Source organism: Grampus griseus (assembly GCF_964374135.1).
Source record: "Grampus griseus genome assembly, chromosome: 4".
Lineage (NCBI taxonomy): Eukaryota > Metazoa > Chordata > Mammalia > Artiodactyla > Delphinidae > Grampus > Grampus griseus.
In genome coordinates this window covers 35,639,903-35,659,659 of record NC_138997.1, presented here as the reverse complement: position 1 = coordinate 35,659,659, position 19,757 = coordinate 35,639,903, and the positions used below count along the sequence as shown (strand labels likewise).

The 19,757-nt window shown below is 42.2% G+C and overlaps 1 protein-coding gene across 4 annotated transcripts in view; it reads left to right on the top strand.

The window, feature by feature from the left end:
* AFF1 (ALF transcription elongation factor 1) overlaps positions 1-19,757 on the top strand; it is a 208,209-nt gene that overhangs the window by 66,739 nt on the left and 121,713 nt on the right. For 2 of the 4 annotated variants that reach the window (XM_082653069.1, XM_082653068.1), the window contains exon 1: positions 15,117-15,334. The exons of the other annotated variants lie outside the window; for them this stretch is intronic. In XM_082653069.1, coding sequence (XP_082509195.1) covers positions 15,318-15,334 — 17 coding nt within the window. In that variant the 5' untranslated portion in view covers positions 15,117-15,317. Of the gene's footprint in view, positions 1-15,116; positions 15,335-19,757 lie in introns of those variants that run through there. 4 annotated transcript variants of the gene reach the window in all.

Here is a 19,757-nt window from a genome sequence, read left to right as displayed (position 1 = left end):
TCCTGTGACCATTTTCTTAATTGTTTTGGGTTGGTTTTTGTAGATCCTTTTCCTCTATTGCATTTCCCACTTAGAGAAGTTCCTTTAATATTTGTTGTAGAGCTGGTTTGGGAGTGCTGAATTCCCTTAGCTTTTACTTGTCTGTAAAGCTTTTGATTTCTCCATCGAATCTGAATGAGATCCTTGCTGGGTAGAGTAATCTTGGTTGTAGTTCTTCCCTTTTATCACTTTAAGTATAGCATGCCACTCCCTTGTGGCTTGAAGAGCTTCTGCTGAGAAATCATCTGTTAACCTTATGGGAGTTCCCTTGTACGTTATATTTCGTTTTTCCCTTGCTGCTTTCAATAATTTATCTTTGTCTTTAATTTTTGCCAATTTGATTACTATGTGTCTTGGTGTGTTTCTCCTTGGGTTTATCCTGTGTGGGACTCACTGTGCTTCCTGGACTTGGGTGGCTATTTACTTTCCCATGTTAGGGAAGTTTTCAACTATAATCTCTTCAAATATTTTCTCAGACCCTTTCTCTCTCTCTTCTCCTTCTGGGACCTGTATAATGGGAATGTTGTTGCGTTTAATGTTGTTCCAGAGGTCTTTTAGGCTGTCTTCATTTCTTTTCATTCTTTTTTCTGTTCCGCATCAGTGAATTCCACCATTCTGTCTTCCAGGTCACTTATCTGTTCTTCTGCCTTAGTTATTCTGCTATTGATTCCTTCTAGTGTAATTTTCATTTCAATTATTGTATTGTTCATCTCTGTTTGTTTGTTCTTTAATTCTTCTAGGTCTTTGTTCAACATTTCTTTTACCTTTTTGATCTTTGCCTCCATTGTTTTTCCGAGATCCTGGATCATCTTCACTATCATTATTCTGAATTCTTTTTCTGGAAGGTTGCCTATCTCCACTTCATTTAGTTGTTTTTCTGGGGTTTTATCTTGTTCTTTCATCTGGTACATAACCCTCTACCTTTTCATCTTGTTTGTCTTGCTGTGAATGTGGTTTTTGTTCCACAGTCTGTAGGGTTGTAGTCTTCTTGCTCCTGCCCTCTGCCCTCTGGTGGATGAGGCTATCTAAGGGGCTTGATGGGTGGGACTGGTGGTGGGTAGAGCTGCCGGTTGCTCTGGTGGGCAGAGCTCGGTAAAACTTTAATCCACTTGACTGTTGATGGTGGGGCTGGGTTCTCTCCCTGTTGTTTGTTTGGCCTGAGGCAACCTAACACTGGAGCCTACCTGGGCTCTTTTGTGGGGCTAATGACAGACTCTGGGAGGGCTCACTTCCCAGAAATTCTGCTGTCAGTGTCCTTGTTCCCACAGTGAGCCACAGCCTTCCCTCCCACCCTGCCCCCCACCTCTGCAGGAGACCCTCCAACACTAGCAGGTAGGTCTGGTTCAGTCTCCCCTGTGGTCACTGCTCCGCTACTTCCCGTGGGTCCTGATGCACACACTGCTTTGTGTGTGCCCTCCAAGAGTGTAGTCTCTGTTTCCACCAGTCCTGTCTATGTCCTGCAATCAAATCCCACTAGGCTTCAAGGTCTGATTCTCTAGGAATTCCTCCTCCCACTGCTGGACCCCCAGGTTGGGAAGCCTGACGTGGGGCTCAGAACCTTCACTCCAGTGGGTGGACTTCTGTGGTATAAGTGTTCTCCTGTCTGTGAGTCACCCACCCAGCAGTTATGGGATTTGATTTTACTGTGATTGCGCCCCTCCTACCGTCTCACTGCGGCTTCTCCTTTGTCTTTGGATGTGGGGTATCTTGTTTGGTGAGTTCCAATGTTTTCCTGTCGATGATTGTCCAGCAGGTAGTTGTGATTCTGGTGCTCTTGCAAGAGGGAGTGAGAGCACGTCCTTCTACTCTGCCGTCTGGGTTCCTCTCCGTGTTTCTCAGACTTCAATGGACATACGAATCACCTAGGTATTTTGTTAAACTGCAGATTCTGATTTCGTTGACCTGGCATGCAAGCCAAGATTTTGCATTTCTAACAAGTATCCCGTGCAGGACACTGCTGCTCTGGCTCTGTGGCTCACGCTTGGAGGAGCAAGGCTCAAAAGCAGAGATTGTCAAACTTGGCTGCACGTTAAATCACCTGAGGACATTTAAAAAATACCGATGCATGGGTCCCACCTCCAGAGTTTAATTGGTCTGGGGTGTGTCCTGGGTGTCAGGAATTTATACATCTCCCCAGGTGATTCTCAGGTGTAGCCAAGGTTGTGAACCACTGCTCAGTCTGAAGGATCTGAATTGTTTTCATTAGTTCACATCCAAGAGGGAAGTACCTATCTTCAAAGTGACGTCCTCTGTGTGTGTTTTTAATTATTACTGTTTTCTCTTTTTCTTTGTATCTCACGTTTTGAAAGAGTCGTCTACCAAACAAAATATGTTTAAACAATTTTGTTTGTTTTTCTATTTTTAAATCAAATCAAACCACATACAGCTGTCAATTCGACTTCCTGATCAGCATGAGCTAACTGGTGTTGCCACACTCAGTTGGCATAAGCTCCAGAAAGGCCCAAAGCAGCATCCCTCACATGCTTTCCATGGGCAGGTATGTGATTTCCTGTGGACTTTTTGAAATGTTGAAAATAGTTCACTGGTCTCCAGTTGCTTCATTTGTGGGCCCAGGTCAGGGTCCAGTGATTACATGATCGGAGAACTCCTCAGATTGTGCTGGTTTGGGGGCATTCATGTGTAGGAGGAAATCTTGCCAACTGCCCCTCCAGCAGAGTTCTTCACAGTTCTCTGTTTCAGTAATTATCCATTAACTGCAGTATCTGTTGGCTGCCTTTCCCATGAACAAGCAAACATTCCCCTTAATCCCATCTAGGCTCATGACTTGATAGACATGAGAGGTAAGAGTTTGTGATAGGTAAAGAGTGTGAAGGTTAAGATCTCAGAGAAAACTTCTGAGAAGAGCTGCCTTGGTTGGGATTTGAATAATGGTAGCAAGTCTCCAGCTGGAGAAGAGGGGAAGCAGCATTCCAACAAAGAGAAAATACTCTGTGCAAAAACTGCTGGTACAAGAGAACTGGCTGGCTGGAGGGCTTTTGTGATGATGGAGTGGGATGGTGATGGAGGGAGGTTTGTGGGAGGTGGTGGTGGTGGATGAATTGGGAGACGGCGATTGACATATATACACCAATATGTATAAAATGGGTAACTAATAAGAACCTGCTGTATAAAAAATTAAATTCAATTAAAAAAAGAAATAACATAGAGGATGTAATATTTTCATTTGCTTCAGTTTAAATATTGTTTGCAACTCAAAGTGACAACTAACATCATAGTATTGTGTAGTAAACCCCACTGCTTTGAGCTTTTTATGAACCTGGAGAAAGAATCTCTTGTCTGTGGCATCTATGTCTCTGATTTCACTTGAGATAACTTTCGGTCAAAAATGCTGCTTTGGGGCTTCCCTGGTGGCACAGTGGTTGAGAGTCCGCCTGCCAATGCAGGGGACATGGGTTCTTGACCCGGTCCGGGAAGATCCCACATGCTGTGGAGCAGCTAGGCCCGTGAGCCATGGCCGCTGAGCTTGCACGTCCGGAGCCTCTGCTCCACAACGGGAGAGGCCACAACAGTGAGAGGCCCGCGTACCACCAAAAAAAAAAAAAAAAAAAAAAAAAATGCTGCTTTGGAGAAATACCATGAAATATAGGATCTTATCTTTATCAATGTTACCTTCCATTTTTCTAAGAAGATGAGAATTTCTTTTATATGTTTGCCGAATGCTACGTATAATATAAAATTCTGCTTTAAATAAATACATTCTTCATTTTCAGATCTAGAAAGAAAAAAACAAGAGAGAGAGAGAAAGAAAGCTACTGATGTGCAAAATTGGGAAGGGTATTGGATGCCCCTGTAATCTTCAGCCTGGAGTCAGGGAAGTCCGTCCTTCCTTCCTTCCTTCCTTCCTTTCTATCTCTCTTTCTTTCTTTGCTCTCTCTCCCTTTCTTTTTCTCCTTTCTTTCTTTCTTTCTTTCTTTCTTTCTTTCTTTCTTTCTTTCTTTCTTTCTTTCTTTCTTTCTTTCTCTTTCTTTCTTTCTTTCTCTCTCTCTCTCCCTCCCTCCCTCCCTCCCCCTCTCCCTCTCCCTCTCCCTCTCCCTCTCCTTCTCCCTCCCCCTCCCCTCCCCCTCCCCCCTCTCTCTCTCTCTCTTTTTCTCTCTGTCTTTCTCTCTTTCTTCTTTAAGAGTACCATCTGATGTATATTTTAGGAACAATATATTCCATACTCTGGCAGTGAGGTTGAAGGCTAAGTGCGGGGGGTGGGGGAGAGATTTGGCAAGGGAAATAATCCTCATTAAGCTATTGAAAAAGTATGATGATGTATGAAGAAGAACCTGAACTAAGAGAATGTTAGGTATTCTAGAAAAAATGGAAAATCTTATGATTATTTTTAATTTCCAGTAGGAATTAGATGATGGAAGAGTTAGCGAATTGGTACATATTGACTCTAGTGATTACTGAACTTTAGTGTGAAACCGAATCACCTGGAGGGCTTGTTGAAACTCTAATTGTTGGACCACACCAACAGAGTTTCTGCTTCTGTAGGTTTGGGTGGGGCCTGAAAGTTTGCAAAAGAATGCAAGAATGGAGCAACAGAGGAACCCAAAGAAACAACTGGAAGACAAGTAGCAAGTTGATAGAACTTAAACCCAACCATATCAATAATTAAAATAATGACTAAACATATCAGTTACAAGGCAGAGATCCAGCAGACTGGGTTTTACCGAACACAGTCATCTACTTCCAATAGATGTATTTAAAAATAAGAACATGCATAGGTATAAAGGCAAAGGATAGAGCAAGATACATCATCCAACAATAAGCATAGGAAAGCTGGATGGCTATATTAGAATCAAGAGGGCAGAAGTAGAACCAGTGGATGATGGCTACAGGGAAGCCAGTTTTAGCTCTATGGAGCACAGAGGTTTCCACCGCTATCACTGGCCAGCAGTGGAAGGGGCTGCCTTGTAATTACAACACGTGTCCCTGGAAATATGCAAACAGGCCAGTCTAGGAAGCGAAAGAGCATTCTTGTATGGAGAATTGGATTAGATGATCTCCTTTGGTCTCCTTTCTGGAGCTAAGATTTCATCATAGTTTATTTTCTACAATAATTGTAAATTATTACAATTGTAAAAAACGTAAATTGCAGGTAAGTGTTCATTTTATAATACTTAGAATATTTTTAAATGCCCAGAATAAGACAAGTCATTTGATCCTTCCAGCCAGGAATATCTATGGCTAACATTTGGTACAGAGGCTCAGTCAATCTTTTTAATACACAGATTTATTTCAATTTTGGTGAAGTGGGTTCATAACAGCTGCACTGTATAGCAACTGCTGTTTTTTTTTTTAAGTTTATACTATATCTTTCTATGTCATAAAATATTTTTGTAAAACAGGAGAGTGAAAACATATTCAACCCAGGGGGAGAAAAAGCATTTCGAGACTAGTTGTATAAATTCAAGAAAACAGAGAAGTATTTCAAGTAAGATCTCCCTGCAATGACACCACTGCACTTTTACTATCTCAAGAGACCTTTGGGATTTGGGTGGTGATTACATGTGCAGGAAGAGCCAGGAAAAGGAGAGAGTGACTGATCTTTACTTTGGGTGATTGGTGACTAGGACCAGGGGAGAGGAATGGGTTAGAGTCATGTTAATTCTGGCCCTGTTGAGTTTGAGTTGCCCGGGGCTCACTGCCTGGCCTGGGACCATTTCTCAGGCTAATTTTGTCTCTTTCCTTTAACCTGTTTGCCTTTCCTTTTTAAAGGCATCACCGCTCTACCCTGCACACTCCCTGCATACTCGTTATTGTGCGTACTCCCTGGTTTTTACTAGTAAAAAACTTAAGGAGGCAGATCTTACTTTAAGAAGTTAATTGCTGATCATTACAGTTAAATACATTATAAAGATAATGGAATTTTTTAGTTTTATGTGACCCACATCCCTCCTGATCTGCTAATTGGAAGTCCTCTTTGAAGTCTGCCCTCTGCTTTTATTCCTAAGAATGGAACCAGCAACACTCCCCCCCCCCCCCCCCCCGCCACAGCCCCGCACCAGTCCCTTCTTTGGTGAAGGAGGCATTGTCCCCTCCCTCTGTAGAGAAGCCACCCTTGCAGACCCAAGAAGCAGCTCAGATTGAATGATAGGTGGCTCTTGGCATCTCTAAGGTGACACTTTTCACTAAGTGAATGATCCATTTGGGACAGCCTCCCAAGTGCCTTTTTATACCCAGGAAAGTGGTTTTGGGCAGCTGGAAAGAAGGGACTTGGAGTTGTGGGGAGAGGCTTGGGCTAGAGTCACACTTCTGGAGGGTCACTGATAATTTTGTCCAAGACAGCATGTAGACTGAGAGATAAGGGACGTTTTCTCATATTGGATCTCATATTGGATCCCAGATGTGTGAGCAGAAAGAATTATGAAGCACAATGAGGTCCCTCCAAATAGAGAGGTATCATGAAAGTCCACAGAGGAGAGTTTTGAGGAAGGTGGCCACTGGGGTCACAAAGGAAGCAGACCACTCTTTGTTTAGGAAGTTTGGCTGTGATGGCAGAAGGAGATTGGGCATAGCTTTTAGGGGGAGAAGACTGATATGTGGGAGAAATGGCTGATTCTAGAGAAAGCTGTGGTAGAGAAAATAGAAAATGAGCCTGGAGCCCCTTGTAGTACCAGAAAGTAAGGAAGTGCTTAAAAGACAAAAGGATGGGAGCAAGTCAGAGGGATGAGGGGCTAACTGGAAGAGCTCCCAGTGGCCAGAGCCAGAACAATTTGATCAATAAAGTAAATCGTAGAGCATTGGATTATAGCCCAAAGGATAAAGTAAGTATCTGTGAGTATATGCCATACTGCTATAAATAAATGATTGAATAAATTAATAAATGGAGAAGTAAATCTTTCTTACAAAAGAATTCCAAGTAATGTGTGGGTACTACCACCCCACATGAGTGGAGCATAAGTCCCTCCCTCCCTTGAAGGGAAAAACCATTAGACAAAGCCAGATGGGGACACCTGGCCTGAACTCCTCAAAACTGTCAAAGTCATAAAAAACCAGGAAAGACTGAGAAACTGTCACACAGTGCAATGTGTGATATCCTGGATTGGCTCTTGGAGCAGAAAGAGGATATTAATGGAAATCAAAATAAGTCTAGAGTTTAGTTCATAGTAGTATACCAATGTGGATTTCTCAGTTTTGACAAATGACAGATGATACTATAAGACGTGAAAATGGGGAAACTGGCCGGGGAGGTATATGAGAATTCTTTGCAACTTTTCTGTAAATCTAAAATTATTCCAAAGTAAAAAGACCTTTTTTTTTTTAAAGTGTGTGTTACCAAACGAAAGTTCATATGCCCAATTCACAGTGAGGCCAAACAAACCAAAATGTGGGAGTTTGGGGCAGAGAAAGGTTTATTGCAGGGCCAAGCAAGGAGAATAGGTGGCTCATGCTCAAACAAACAAAGAAACAAAACCCACACTCCCCAAAGGGTTTTGGCAAAGCATTTTTAAATGCCAGGTGAGGGCGGGGCGTCCCAGGGTAAGTGATCAGCTTGTGCACTGTTCTCTGATTTGTTTATGGTGAGGTGACAAGGTGGTGTCATAGGAGTTAACATTATCAATCCTTAGGCACCAGTAGGTCTTGCGGGTATGTGCTCGGGATCATCAAGTAGTTAATTTCTTTGTTTGGTGGTGGTTTTAGCATCTGAAAAACAACTCAGGAAATGTGCATCAGATACTGTTATTTAGGTAATTCAGAGAGGAGCTAAAGCAGAAGATATGGGGGAGGGGTCTGTCCCAGGAAGACCCCATAGGGTCCTGCTCAGTTACATGTTGGGGTGGGGTTGGGGGTTGGGGAAACTTGAGCTTGTTTGTAGGCTGAGAATAAATAAGTCAATTGGTATGGATGGGCAGGGGTATTGGGGCGGGGAAGGAAGAATGTTTTATCTATGTACAAACAGAAAAAGATAGGAAAAGTGTAGACCAGGAGTAGAGAAAAAGACATTTCAGTGAAGGAAGAGGTGATATTGGGCAGTAGTCTTTAAACATTTTTGCTTGTGTCCCCTCCAAAAGAATGTTGAAAAACTGGAAGTCTTTAGTCTCAAACCTATCAGCTGAATCGTATCAGAGAAAATTTCCATCTCATTTCATAATTCTGATATATAGCTGGATTGGTAAGGCAGGGCCTTGCTCCAGGTTGGTTACCTGGATATGTCAGATGAGGAGCCACCCATGAGTTTTTCCTGATTTGAGCTCAGGGACTGTCCTACATAGAACTGTTCCTCTGGGGCTTCAGATATATTTGCACCCTGGAGCAATGTACACTTACAAGAGTGATTTGGAATGGGTGAGAGGCCTACTTTTCTTGATCAAGTAGGGAAAGGCAAGCGGAAGTGGGAGGAAAGCCTGAACCCTTGTTTCAGGAAAGAGAGCATTTGGGAATGAAGAACCAGGAAATAGATTTGCTTCAAACCTCTGCCCTCATCCCTCTTGAGGACTTCCACATACCCCTGATTTGAAGATCATGGTAGAGGACCTGAAAAGTGTGGCGTAAAGCTGGGGAAGAAGAGGACTTTCTCAGGACCAGCAAGGGGAGGACTGTTTTGTGTTGAGGTCATAGCTGAAGGGGGAGCTAGTTAATTTCCAGCGATGCTTATCCAGTTTTCCCTGCTATCTCTGCCCACCGGAGATGGCTCATCTTTTTTCTCCTCCTTTGTCTCCCCTCCCTTTTCCTGTGTCTGATTTATTTGTGACTGTCCAGTGGCACCTTGAGCACTCTTCTTTTGGTGAAGTGATTTTTGCAGTGTCCTCATTAAACAGCATCCCACTGAAATGAAGTAAAAATTCTTAGATTTGACCGACGTAACTTTTAGATCAAAAATGCCATTAAAGAGTAGTATCATTGAATGACTATTGTGGACCAAATGCATGCATTGAATGAATATTTAACAGTTCTGATTAAGGCAACTTGTTTTAAAAAATTTTTTTTATTAAATTTAAAGTATGTTAGATTTTGCCTTCTATCTCCTAAATTAAAAAATATATATATAAACATACATTTTAAAACATATGCCTGTTTATATTTTGCCAAATAAATGATGGAACACTTGAAAGATGATTCTGTTTTCACTCTTGGATAACAATATGTAGGGCACATTTGTGATTGTACTTAAGATATTGTTATATATGCCATCTGTTGTTGCCACTACATGTGTGCAAGTGTCATTTATAAAGCTCATTAATTTAAAGAGCTAATAAAAAGGCACTCTTGTGATTCAAGAACCCATTTCAGGTAGTAAAACAGTCTGTCCCACTCACTTATAAATTCTGCCCTGTTTATTAAATTGTGTACCTTACTTCTTTGTTGTTAGCATACTTGGTCACTGTAGGCTTGGTGAATTCTGGAAATGTAGAACTGATTAGCATATTCTCACCATACTGAGAAACTTGTTATTTTGATATATAGATGATATTTTGCTGTCATGTAACATCTTTCCATTCATTTATTTTTATTTTTATTTTTTAAATTTCATTTATTTATTTATTTTTGGCTGTGCTGGGTCTTTTCTGTGTGTGGGCGTTCTCTAGTTGCGGCGAGCGGGGGCCACTCTTCATCGCGGTGCGCGGGCCTCTCACTGTCGCGGCCTCTCTTGTTGCGGAGCACAAGCTCCAGACGCGCAGGCTCAGTAGTTGTGGCTCACGGGCCTAGTCGCTCCGCGGCATGTGGGATCTTCCCAGACCAGGGCTCGAACCCGTGTCCCCTGCATTGGCAGGCAGACTCTCAACCACTGCGCCACCAGGGAAGCCCTATTTTTATTTTTTAAGACTTATTTTGAATTGGCTTTATTAGGCAATTCATGAATAGGGCAGAATCCCATCTAGCAACTAGAAGGGTATTCCCTCTTTCCATTATTTTCATTAGAAATTCTTCACTGTAGGGAATTCCCTGGCAGTCCAGGGGTTAGGACTCTGTGCTTTCGCTAGGTTCAGTCCTTGGTCTTAAGATCCCACAAGCTGTGTGGCAGGGCCAAAAAAAAACCCCACAAAACTTCACTGTACTGGGCAATTACTAAGACAGTCCTAACATTTTAAAGGGGCAGTGAAGATTGACAGGTGATCGTACCCATTATTTGTAAGGTAAATTGGGTCCATTAGCTGGTCCAGTTTGAGTGCACCTTAGGGCCCAGGGATTTATCACCTGAAGTCTACAGAGCCTCAGGTCCTCCTTAGGTGAGCTGCAGGGGGATCATGAACATCAAAGTATAGCAGATGTCATGTGCATAGGTCTGTATCCTCGAATCTCATCAGTAAGGCAAAGAATTCTGTGCCCCCAAAAGGTTAAGAATGTCTTTTGTTCAGTTTCACTGCTGAACAAGACTATGTGTTGGATACAATGGTGTTTTCAAAACACTTGGAGATAATAACACCCACTTGTGTATTGCTGAACTTCTTCAGCCACATGGAGTATCCAATTCCAGAATAATTTCTCCTGCACTTTCCTCTAGTATTGTTAGATCTATTACAAATCGAGTGTAATCCCACATCTGTTTCAAATTACTCTCACTAATTTATGTTACAAATGATCTTGAGAGCCCTGGGAATCTTAGGTGTAATCCCAATCTGCTGTTGATTTCATATTTCTGTGTGTGTAAATATTTGCTGTATTCTTTCATTTCCTCATCTTTAGTGGAACAGCACAATTAACACAGTTCACAGGGGAAAAATGTAATTTTAATATAAGTGATGTTATATTTCTAGCCAGTGATAAATGGAAATTTTGTGAGTAAATGCTATTATGCAATATTGTTTCTGCTTACTTATATGTCTGATATCAATTTAAAGGATAAATATCATAGTTGGTATTTAGAACAAAAGAAAGATGGGGGAAAATGGCAAGCAAAAAATTTTTGGGGGGCTTCCCTGGTGGCGCAGTGGTTGAGAGTCCTCCTGCCGATGCAGGGGACACGGGTTCGTGCCCTGGTCCGGGAAGATCCCACATGCCGCAGAGCGGCTGGGCCCGTGAGCCATGGCCGCTGAGCCTGCGCATCCGTAGCCTGTGCTCCTCAACGGGAGAGGCCACAACAGTGAGAGGCCCGCGTACCGCAAAAAAAAAAAAAAAAATTTTGGAGAGTAGACTTTTGCCTAAATTTATGCTTTGTTTCCTTCAAGGTTTATCATTCTTCTATTGCAAAAGAATACACGTGTGCAGTGGTATTTTATTGTCTGATAGAGATTTCTTATGAATGAAAATAAATGCTGTCCAACCATGACACTTAAAATGACTGAGGGATTATAAACCAATACTGAATCAAAGAGCTCACTTTTATCTTTTAAGTATGCGTGATCTAAGCAAGTCGTTCTCACATGTAAGCAGACAAGTATTAGCTGGAGAATTTGTTGAAGTGCATATCCCTGAGACCTCTCCCTACAAAGATTTTGATTCACGAGTTCTGGAGTCTGTGGTTTTAACACATGACACAGGTGATTTGATATTTTACCAAAGCTGATCTGGGTGCTAAGATTCTACACAGGAATAGCTATAATATAATAATATTACTTTTAATATAAGAGAAGCCATGATGATTGTGGAGAGCTGGAGGAGACATGGAAGTATCAACAAGTATCAACAAATGACATGGAATAAGTTTGCACCCTCAAATTATTAAAAACCCCAAAGAGTTTTTGTATGTGTGTGTTTTATCTATTGACACTTGCTGTATTAAAAATTAAAATTGAGATATTTAAAATATTAAATTCTTTAAAATAATAAACCCATTACCTGTTAACTTAAATAATATTTTTATTTGGAAAAGAAAACTATTTCCAAAATAAAAAATTTAGTAAGAGGAGTGGCATTATTTTACATTTATGCAAATCTCTTTACTGTCCAAACTAATAGAAGACAGCCAGATTCTCATCTGCTTCTGTGTTCAATCTGTTGCAATGTTATTTTGGTTGAAATATATGAAGAAGATGCAGCCTCACAGAAAATGGAGGAGTATTTTAATACCTTTTTTGATATTATATCAAAACTCTACAAGTCATAGTTTCTTAAAGGTTAGTTGCAATGTGGAATTTGAAATCATATCATTGAACTTTTTTTTTTTTTTTGCGGTACGCGGGCCTCTCACTGTTGTGGCCTCTCCCGTTGCGGAGCACAGGCTCTGGACCTGCAGGCTCAGCGGCCATGGCTCATGGGCCCAGCCGCTCCGCGGCATGTGGGATCTTCCCAGACCGGGGCACAAACCCGTGTCCCCTGCATCGGCAGGTGGACTCTCAACCACTGCGCCAACAGGGAAGCCCTGAACTTTTTTTTTGATATATTAAAATCCATTGGTCTGTCCTGCACTTTCAATGGATCTTTTACCCGTGCACGATTTTAAAAAAATTTATTTAATTAATTTATTTATGGCTGTGGTGGGTCTTTGTTGCTGTGCGTGGGCTTTCTGTAGTTGTGGTGCGCAGGGGCTACTCTTTCATTGTGGCGCACAGGCTTCTCATTGTGGTGGCTTCTCGTTGTGGAGCACGGGCTCTAGGTGTGCGGGCTTCAGTAGTTGTGGCATGTGGGCTCAGTAGTTGTGGCTCATGGGCTCTGGAGCGCAGGCTTGGTAGTTGTGGCGCACGGGCCTAGTTGCTCTGCGGCATGTGGGATCTTCTCAGACCACAGCTCAATCACGTGTCCCCTGCACTGGCAGGTAGATTCTTAACCACTGCGCCACCAGGGAAGCCCCACAATTTTGTACTATTTAGAAAATTTTGGTCACTGAGTTACGCAGGTCTTCTTTTTTAAAAATTTAATTAATTAATTTAGTTTTGGTTGCATTGGGTCTTCGTTGCTGTGCATGGGCTTTTTCTAGTTGTGGCGAGCAGGGGCTACTCTGTTGTGGTGTGCTGGCTTCTCACTGTGGTGGCGTCTCTTGTTGCGGAGCACGGGGTCTAGGCGTGTGGGCTTCAGTAGTTGTGGCTCACAGGCTTAATCAGTAGTTGTGGCTCACGGGCTCTAGAGCGTGGGCTAAGTAGTTGTTGCTCGTGGGCTTTAGAGTGCAGGCTCAGTAGTTGCGGCGCACAGGCTTAGTTGCTCCGTGGCATGTCTGATCTTTGTGGACCAGGGCTCGAACCCGTGATCCCTGCCTTGGCAGGTAGATTCTTAACCACGGTGCCACCAGGGAAGTCCGTACACAGGTCTTCTAAAACCACATTCATTACTGTCCTTACCTCATCGGGAAAGTCTTTAAGTATTGGGAAGCTGACAGGCTCGCAGTGGCAGATGTCATTTTCCAAAATGCTTGAAAACTCAAATTTTATCATTGGCAATAAATACTGTCAGTTGTTTTCCTTGAAGAAACAGACTCACTTTGTTCATTTTTGAGAAAATTATTACCAAATACCCAAGTCAGAATAACCACAGTTCGTCAATTGTTCTTTCAATTGTTTCTCACTTGTTCTTCCAATTTTTTTCATTTCTAAAGAAATGGTAGTCCATGAAAAAAACAGCTATTTCAGCTTGCAACTCAATTATACAAGTGCTTTTCTTCTAGACAACCACTGTACTTCACTCTGCAGCAGCAGAGTGCTTCATGTGGACTTCCCATTTTGTCACAAAGAACATTAAAATGACCTGTACTCAAGGGTCAAGATTTAAGAAAAGTAGTAATTCTTACTGCTCGCTTCATTAAGGACATGTGTAAAGAAAACTGACCTTTTTTTCTTTTTTAAACTGCTAATGAGTGAAGAGCCACTGCCTTGATTAGTGCTAAGGTGCCAGCAGTTTCCCCACAATTGCTTTTGCACCATCAGTGCAAATGTCAGCACAGTGAAAAAGACAAATAATGTCTTTGTGTTATTCTAAAAATAGCTTGACCTCTGAGAAGGTCCTGGGGACTCCCAGGAGACCACGAATCACACTTTGAGACCCACCATAGAGGTGCTTTGGGCCTTCCACCCGCCAGCCCCCACCTCCCAGCTTTGCAGTTTTTGTGCAGATGTCAACATGTCTATCCATGGCTCCTTAGCAGTACAGTGTGGAGTATCTCTTTGTGAGATGGTGTCACTGTCATGATTCTAGGTAGAATGGGGAGTCCACGGGGCCGGCATTCACTCCATTTAGAGTTTGCAGCTCCTACAGTGTGCTGCTGGTCCGCATGAGACGCTGAAGCCCAACCTCTCTCCTGCTCAACGACGTTTTTCCCTGCTTAGCTTTAGGCACAGTTTAAATTTAAATGCCTTCCCTGGCCCCCTTAGTAGGACACGGTTTCGTTTGTACTTACAGTGTTTAATATATTGTTGGCTTGCATCCTCAGTCATTTTCTAAAAATTTGTCAGTTCCTTAATTACTTCTTCAAGTACCATCTGAGTTGCTGTTTCCTTTTAATCTGAATGTTGTCCAATAAAAGAAAGGGCGTTGTTTTTTTTTTAAAAAAGAGACGGCGCTTTGTACATATTTGTTTCAATGTAACGAAATCAAAACTGAAAGCTAACAAAGTCAAACAAGTGTGCGTTAGTTGCACATTTCCTGACTGCAAGCATTGGCACGATCAAACGTAGCGAACGTGTTTTATTGCTGTGGTTTTATTCCTTGTTCACTTCAGCCTCTTGGGACCCAATATTCAACAAATATTCAAATTGGGGCTGGAGTTCTGACCGCCCGGGTACTGCGTGTTCCGGCAGTGTGTGTTTGTACATTGTTAAAACCTGACAAGAGAGCGGTAGCCAGGAGCCTGCAGGCGGGGCTGCGCCGCGGTCGAGCCAGCTGGGCTGCGTCGGCGCTCGGGCTCTGCGCCCCCGCCCGGCGCAGCCTCGGGCTGGGCCAGTGGAGCGCCGTGCCCTTTTAAGGAGGCGGACCGTACCACCAGAACTTTGTTGAAGGGGGTGTCCAGGCGAACTCGGACAACTTTAACAGAGCCGAAGGACGATTTCCTTTACCTTCTGACGCGGGCCGGAGTTCTAGTGCTGCTTGGCGAAAGCTGTGCGTTGGTGGGCTTTGCGCGAAGGGAGCCCTTCGGTTTCCCTTCACCGGAATCGCCCGGAGGGATCTCACTCGGTCTGAATTCAGACGCGAAGCTCCCCGGGCCGGTCCAGAGTGTAGTTTGCCTGCAGAGGCCCCAGTGCCCGGATGTCCATCAGGATTAGCGCGAGCCAATACGCTCGGAGCCCGAGGCTGCGCTGAGGACGCCCGGGCTTGGGAGCAGGTAGTCCGGTAAAATCGGGTAGTCGCGCTGGGGAATCGTCCCCGCCCGGCCCCGGCAAATGGTGAGCGCGGCGCTGGCAGAAGGGCCGCCGGTTGAAGGCTCTGATGGACAGGAGACCTTGAGCTCTATAAACTGAATTATGGCAGCCCAGTCAAGGTAAGGCAGGCACCGAGAGAAACTTTTAAAATATGTTAGTGGCTAGGAGAATTGAAGGTTGCAAGGGAAGGGTCGGGGTGCTGCGAAGAGGACGAGCAGGAAGCAGCTTTGTCATTGCTTTCTCATCATTCCTGATGCTGTGGTTCTTTATTTATGTCAGATAAAAAACAGTTTGGAGAACATACTAGACAATTTCTGCAGAGAGGAGGGGGTTGAGTTAAAGTTAAGATTAAAGTTAAATTTCTCTTCTCTTCCAAAAATAATTATTTTCAGAAAAATAAAGTTGATTTAACTTGTCTGCCTTTGCCCAAATTGTCCTTTAGTTTCTTTGTGCACCTCCTTCTGGTTCTCCTGATTTTTTTTTCCCCTCTCCGCTAATGCCTTGAGCAGAATTTTAGAAATCGATTAATGTGAAACAGTTCGCCTTGGGGGAGGTGGTTGAGAATTTGCCTGGTAAGTGACTGGAAATTTTACTGCCAGAATGTACGATTGCACATAAAACGGCACAGCTTGCGTGAATCTGCTGAGTAGGCAAAGACCAGGAATGTATCGGGGTTGGTGAAGGGGAGAGGATAATGAACTGCAGTTGCTGTCAGAGGAACGCTATTGTAAGAACCTCCAGCCCTGACTTTCCATGGTTTGTTACTTTTTTTGTAATGAGGCTTTAAGAGTGATGACAAGGCATTAGTGATTTTTATGAAATTCAAACTGTTGTGTATGATTTCATTTTAGTTGTGACAGCAGTTGGTGCTAAAGGAAGCCTACAATTTAGATATACATTCTTTTTAAACTTTCAGTTTTACTGGAAAGTACTTTGGTGTCGCATTTAAATTAATGAGAGCTCCTCAAGTTGCTTTTTGATGTAATATAGTGATTTGGGGGAAATCTTACAAGGGTAAACACATTTCAGGTCTGAAGACCCAGATAGGTCACTCAAAGAAATAGATGCTTTAAGCTTAAAGTTTGGGCTTGATGAGACTTTGAATTTTTTTCCTAAGAGATAGAACTTTCTAGGAAGAAAAAGAACTTCACTATATAGAGTGCCTCTATGTGCTTTGTATATTTAATCCTCTAGACTCAGTGGTTTATCCCCTGCCCCCATTTTATTGGCTGTTCTAAGAGAGAGGTTCTTAACTTGAGGCCATGTAGTAGGAAAACTTGGATGAGAAACAAAAGTTGCATCTTTATTTATGCTAACCTTGACTGAAATTTAACTGCCAAAAGGGTCCATGGCATCAAAACCTTAGATTAAGACACTGTGATCTAAGAAATTAAATGGTATCTAACAGAGCTCAATAATAGAAAGCTGGGATTTGAACTCAGATGTGAGTGATTTCAGTGTCTGAACCCTTAAATTAATTAAGAATAAAATGAGGTAATAGCTAAATTGGACACTGCTGTGTGCCAGGCACAGCAACTGTAATTGGATTACCTCTTTGACTCTTCTCAGTTGCTTAAATAGGTAAGTACTTGTATTTTTTCACATTTGTTCAGGAAACTGAGGCTCAGCCATTCTGTTTCTTGCTTGAGGTCACACAGGTAGAGCAGTGCCTGCCTGACTTCTGAGCTGCCCTGCAGCATTTCCTTACTTCCAGGCTGCCTCTTTAATGCTGAGATGAGGTGTTGAAAGGGAGCTGCAACGCCTCAGTCTAAATGCGCAAAAAGCAATTTCTGCTAAAAGTACTTTGCTACAAGATGTAAAAATCCGAGTTATCAGTATGGTAGTTCAATTTGCTAGTAATTGAAATAGGAGGACTGTACATACATATTCTGCTTTTCTGCCTGGCCTTCAGATGTGCCCTTGAACTAGGAACAAAGCCACGATGTCTTTTTTTTTTTTTTTTTAATTTTTTGGCCTCACTGCATGGCACCTGGGAACTTAGCTCCCCGACCAGGGATTGAACCTGCGCCTCCTGCATTGGAAGTGCAGAGTCTTAATGAGTGAACTGCCAGGGAAGTCCCCAAGGCCATGCTGTCTTGCTATTTTCTTAGTCTGCATCATGGGAGTATATCTCTCAAGTGGTAAATGTGCATTTTTTCATTTATAGCTGGAATGTGGTCCAAACTCACTTAGACATTGTGTTTGTGGGAGAATAGGTAATCTTTGAGATCCCCAGAGAGAATATATGGAGAAAATTGCAGGTATTTTTGGATTTCAGGAAACCCCAAAGCTGGGCCACTCTGCCTGAGTAGTGCTAAGAGAAACGCAGCCATCATCTGTGATGTATAATCTGGGGTAGTAAAATCTTGCCCGTGTGTCAGCATCTGTTTGCTTTTGAAACAATTAATTTAGATTCTTGGACTCATTGGATCTGAATATTCATAGCATTTATAGCTCAGTTCTAACCATTGTGCACTGTTTAAATAATTAGGTGGTGGGATTTTTTTGTTTGTTTTTGAGTAGAAGAGATAGATGGAAACTTAGACGAAACTGAATTTTGTAGCACTGATAGTGAATAAATGAGCTGACCATGGCACTATTCTCTTATTATTTGTTATTGTTATAAGGTAATAGTCTTCACTTGATGTTGATGGATGGTGCATGACTAATTTTTCATGTGTATTTCTTCTCTCTAGTCAGCTCCTTAAGACATTGTCTCACATTTTTAGTATTCCTTGCATAGGCTAGAAGTACTTTGAATGAGGGAGGGACTGCTTAAATCTCTAGGCTTGTGAATTTCCATAAATTGAGGTTGCATATTCCTCTCCATTTTAAAACCCAAAAGTAGGAAATTGATTATTTTGTTTTGCTTTGTGGTTGATTTCTTCTGCTAGATATGGAAGACATTTATTGAATGAAAGGTCAATTCCCTAAGTTATAAAAATTAGATTTTGGGTCAGTATTTTGAGAACATTAAATATCTGCTTTGCCTTTTCAGAATTGTGGAGAAAGGCCGTCATTTAGAAGTGCAACATCAGTTAAAGCAGGGCATATTCTATGCCTCCCCTCTCAGATCAGTGTGTGCTTCCTTTGGAATCTATAAGCACAACAGATACATTGACTAGGCTTCCTTGCTTTAAAGTGAAATAGTTACAGATCATGGCTTTAGTTTCCAAATTCGGATCTAAAGCACTTGGAGACGGTGCTTTTATAGGAGTATACAGCCTGGCACACCCTCTTTTGAGGACTGGTAAACCTATGATGGGTAGGGGTGGGCATGGAATCCCATCAGTTTGTAGATCTATCCTTTTCTATGAGGATTAGCTTGCCTTATATTGAGGAGTGTGGATGGATAAAAGAGAAAGGAGGGCTTTGGCTCTCCATCTCTGCTAACCCCTTCATTGAAGCAATCCCTGAATTTTAGAAAGGAATACGTACATCTCTTCCAACTACCGTCAGGGATTAACCGGTTTTAAATGCACCTTGTGCTACTGGAGAAGCCCTGGCCCACCTCCCCCCAGGGTGTGTGTGTGTAGCAGGGGGAGGATGCATGAATGAGAGTTGGGGGAGTTGAACTTGCTTCTTTAGAAGAGTAGCTTCTGGTGGCTGAGCACGTCTCAAAAGCTCTTTCACACAAACTGCAGAAGGAAATTAAGTTTAGGTAACTCTCCCACAGGTTTTTGTTTGTTTGTTTGAATTTGACTAAAGTTAATGATGTTTAAAAAAAATAATAGAGGAAAGTTAGATTGTTCCCAAGATTATTATGAAGCCGGTTTTTGGTGGATCTCTTACTCTGGTGGGGGAAATTTTCCACGGCAAAAAGCAATGCTCTTAAACTGGTATGGAACCAGTTTTGCTCCGTCCTCTGTCCCCACCCCCAGTTTATGAGCTTTGTAAAGATTACCTTGGAAGAAAATTCATGAAAGCAAAGAAGCTCTGATTTAATATGAGCAAATATCAAAGAAGAATGCTTGATGTTTTGGAAAGTGCAGTTCAAGGAAGTGATTTCAAGAGGGAAATAATTTATGCAGTATTTTGACCCAGTGAATGTCTTCATTTTTTCCCTTAAGACACCATTGTAAACTGTGTCCTTGACAGAAGAGGTTTCTTAAATGATTTCCTTCTAGTTCATCCTGAGAGCCCCGCTGAGCTTCCTGACTCAGACTAGAGGTTCTTCCATGATGAAGATGGAAGGAGGATTGAGTCATTTTTTTCATTCAGCTGGTTTATGGGGATATTCTTTGGCCAAAAAAAAAAAAAAAAAAATTAACACAAGTGGTCTCTCAAGAGAGTTAGGGGATTCTATACTATACCATGAAAAAGTATTCAATAGCTGGTTCTATACTGTTTTGAAAATGGAATTTAGTGAATGCTGCACCTAAGCAACTTAAATGTCAAATATGCTAATTATCTTAATCATGGATAAGAGAGAAATCTCTCTCATCTGGGCACTGTCACTTATTTGTTTTGAGCATCCAAATCTATGTATTACTTAATAGCTGTAAAATGGAGGAATTATAAAGCTGGTTTGCTTCATTACAG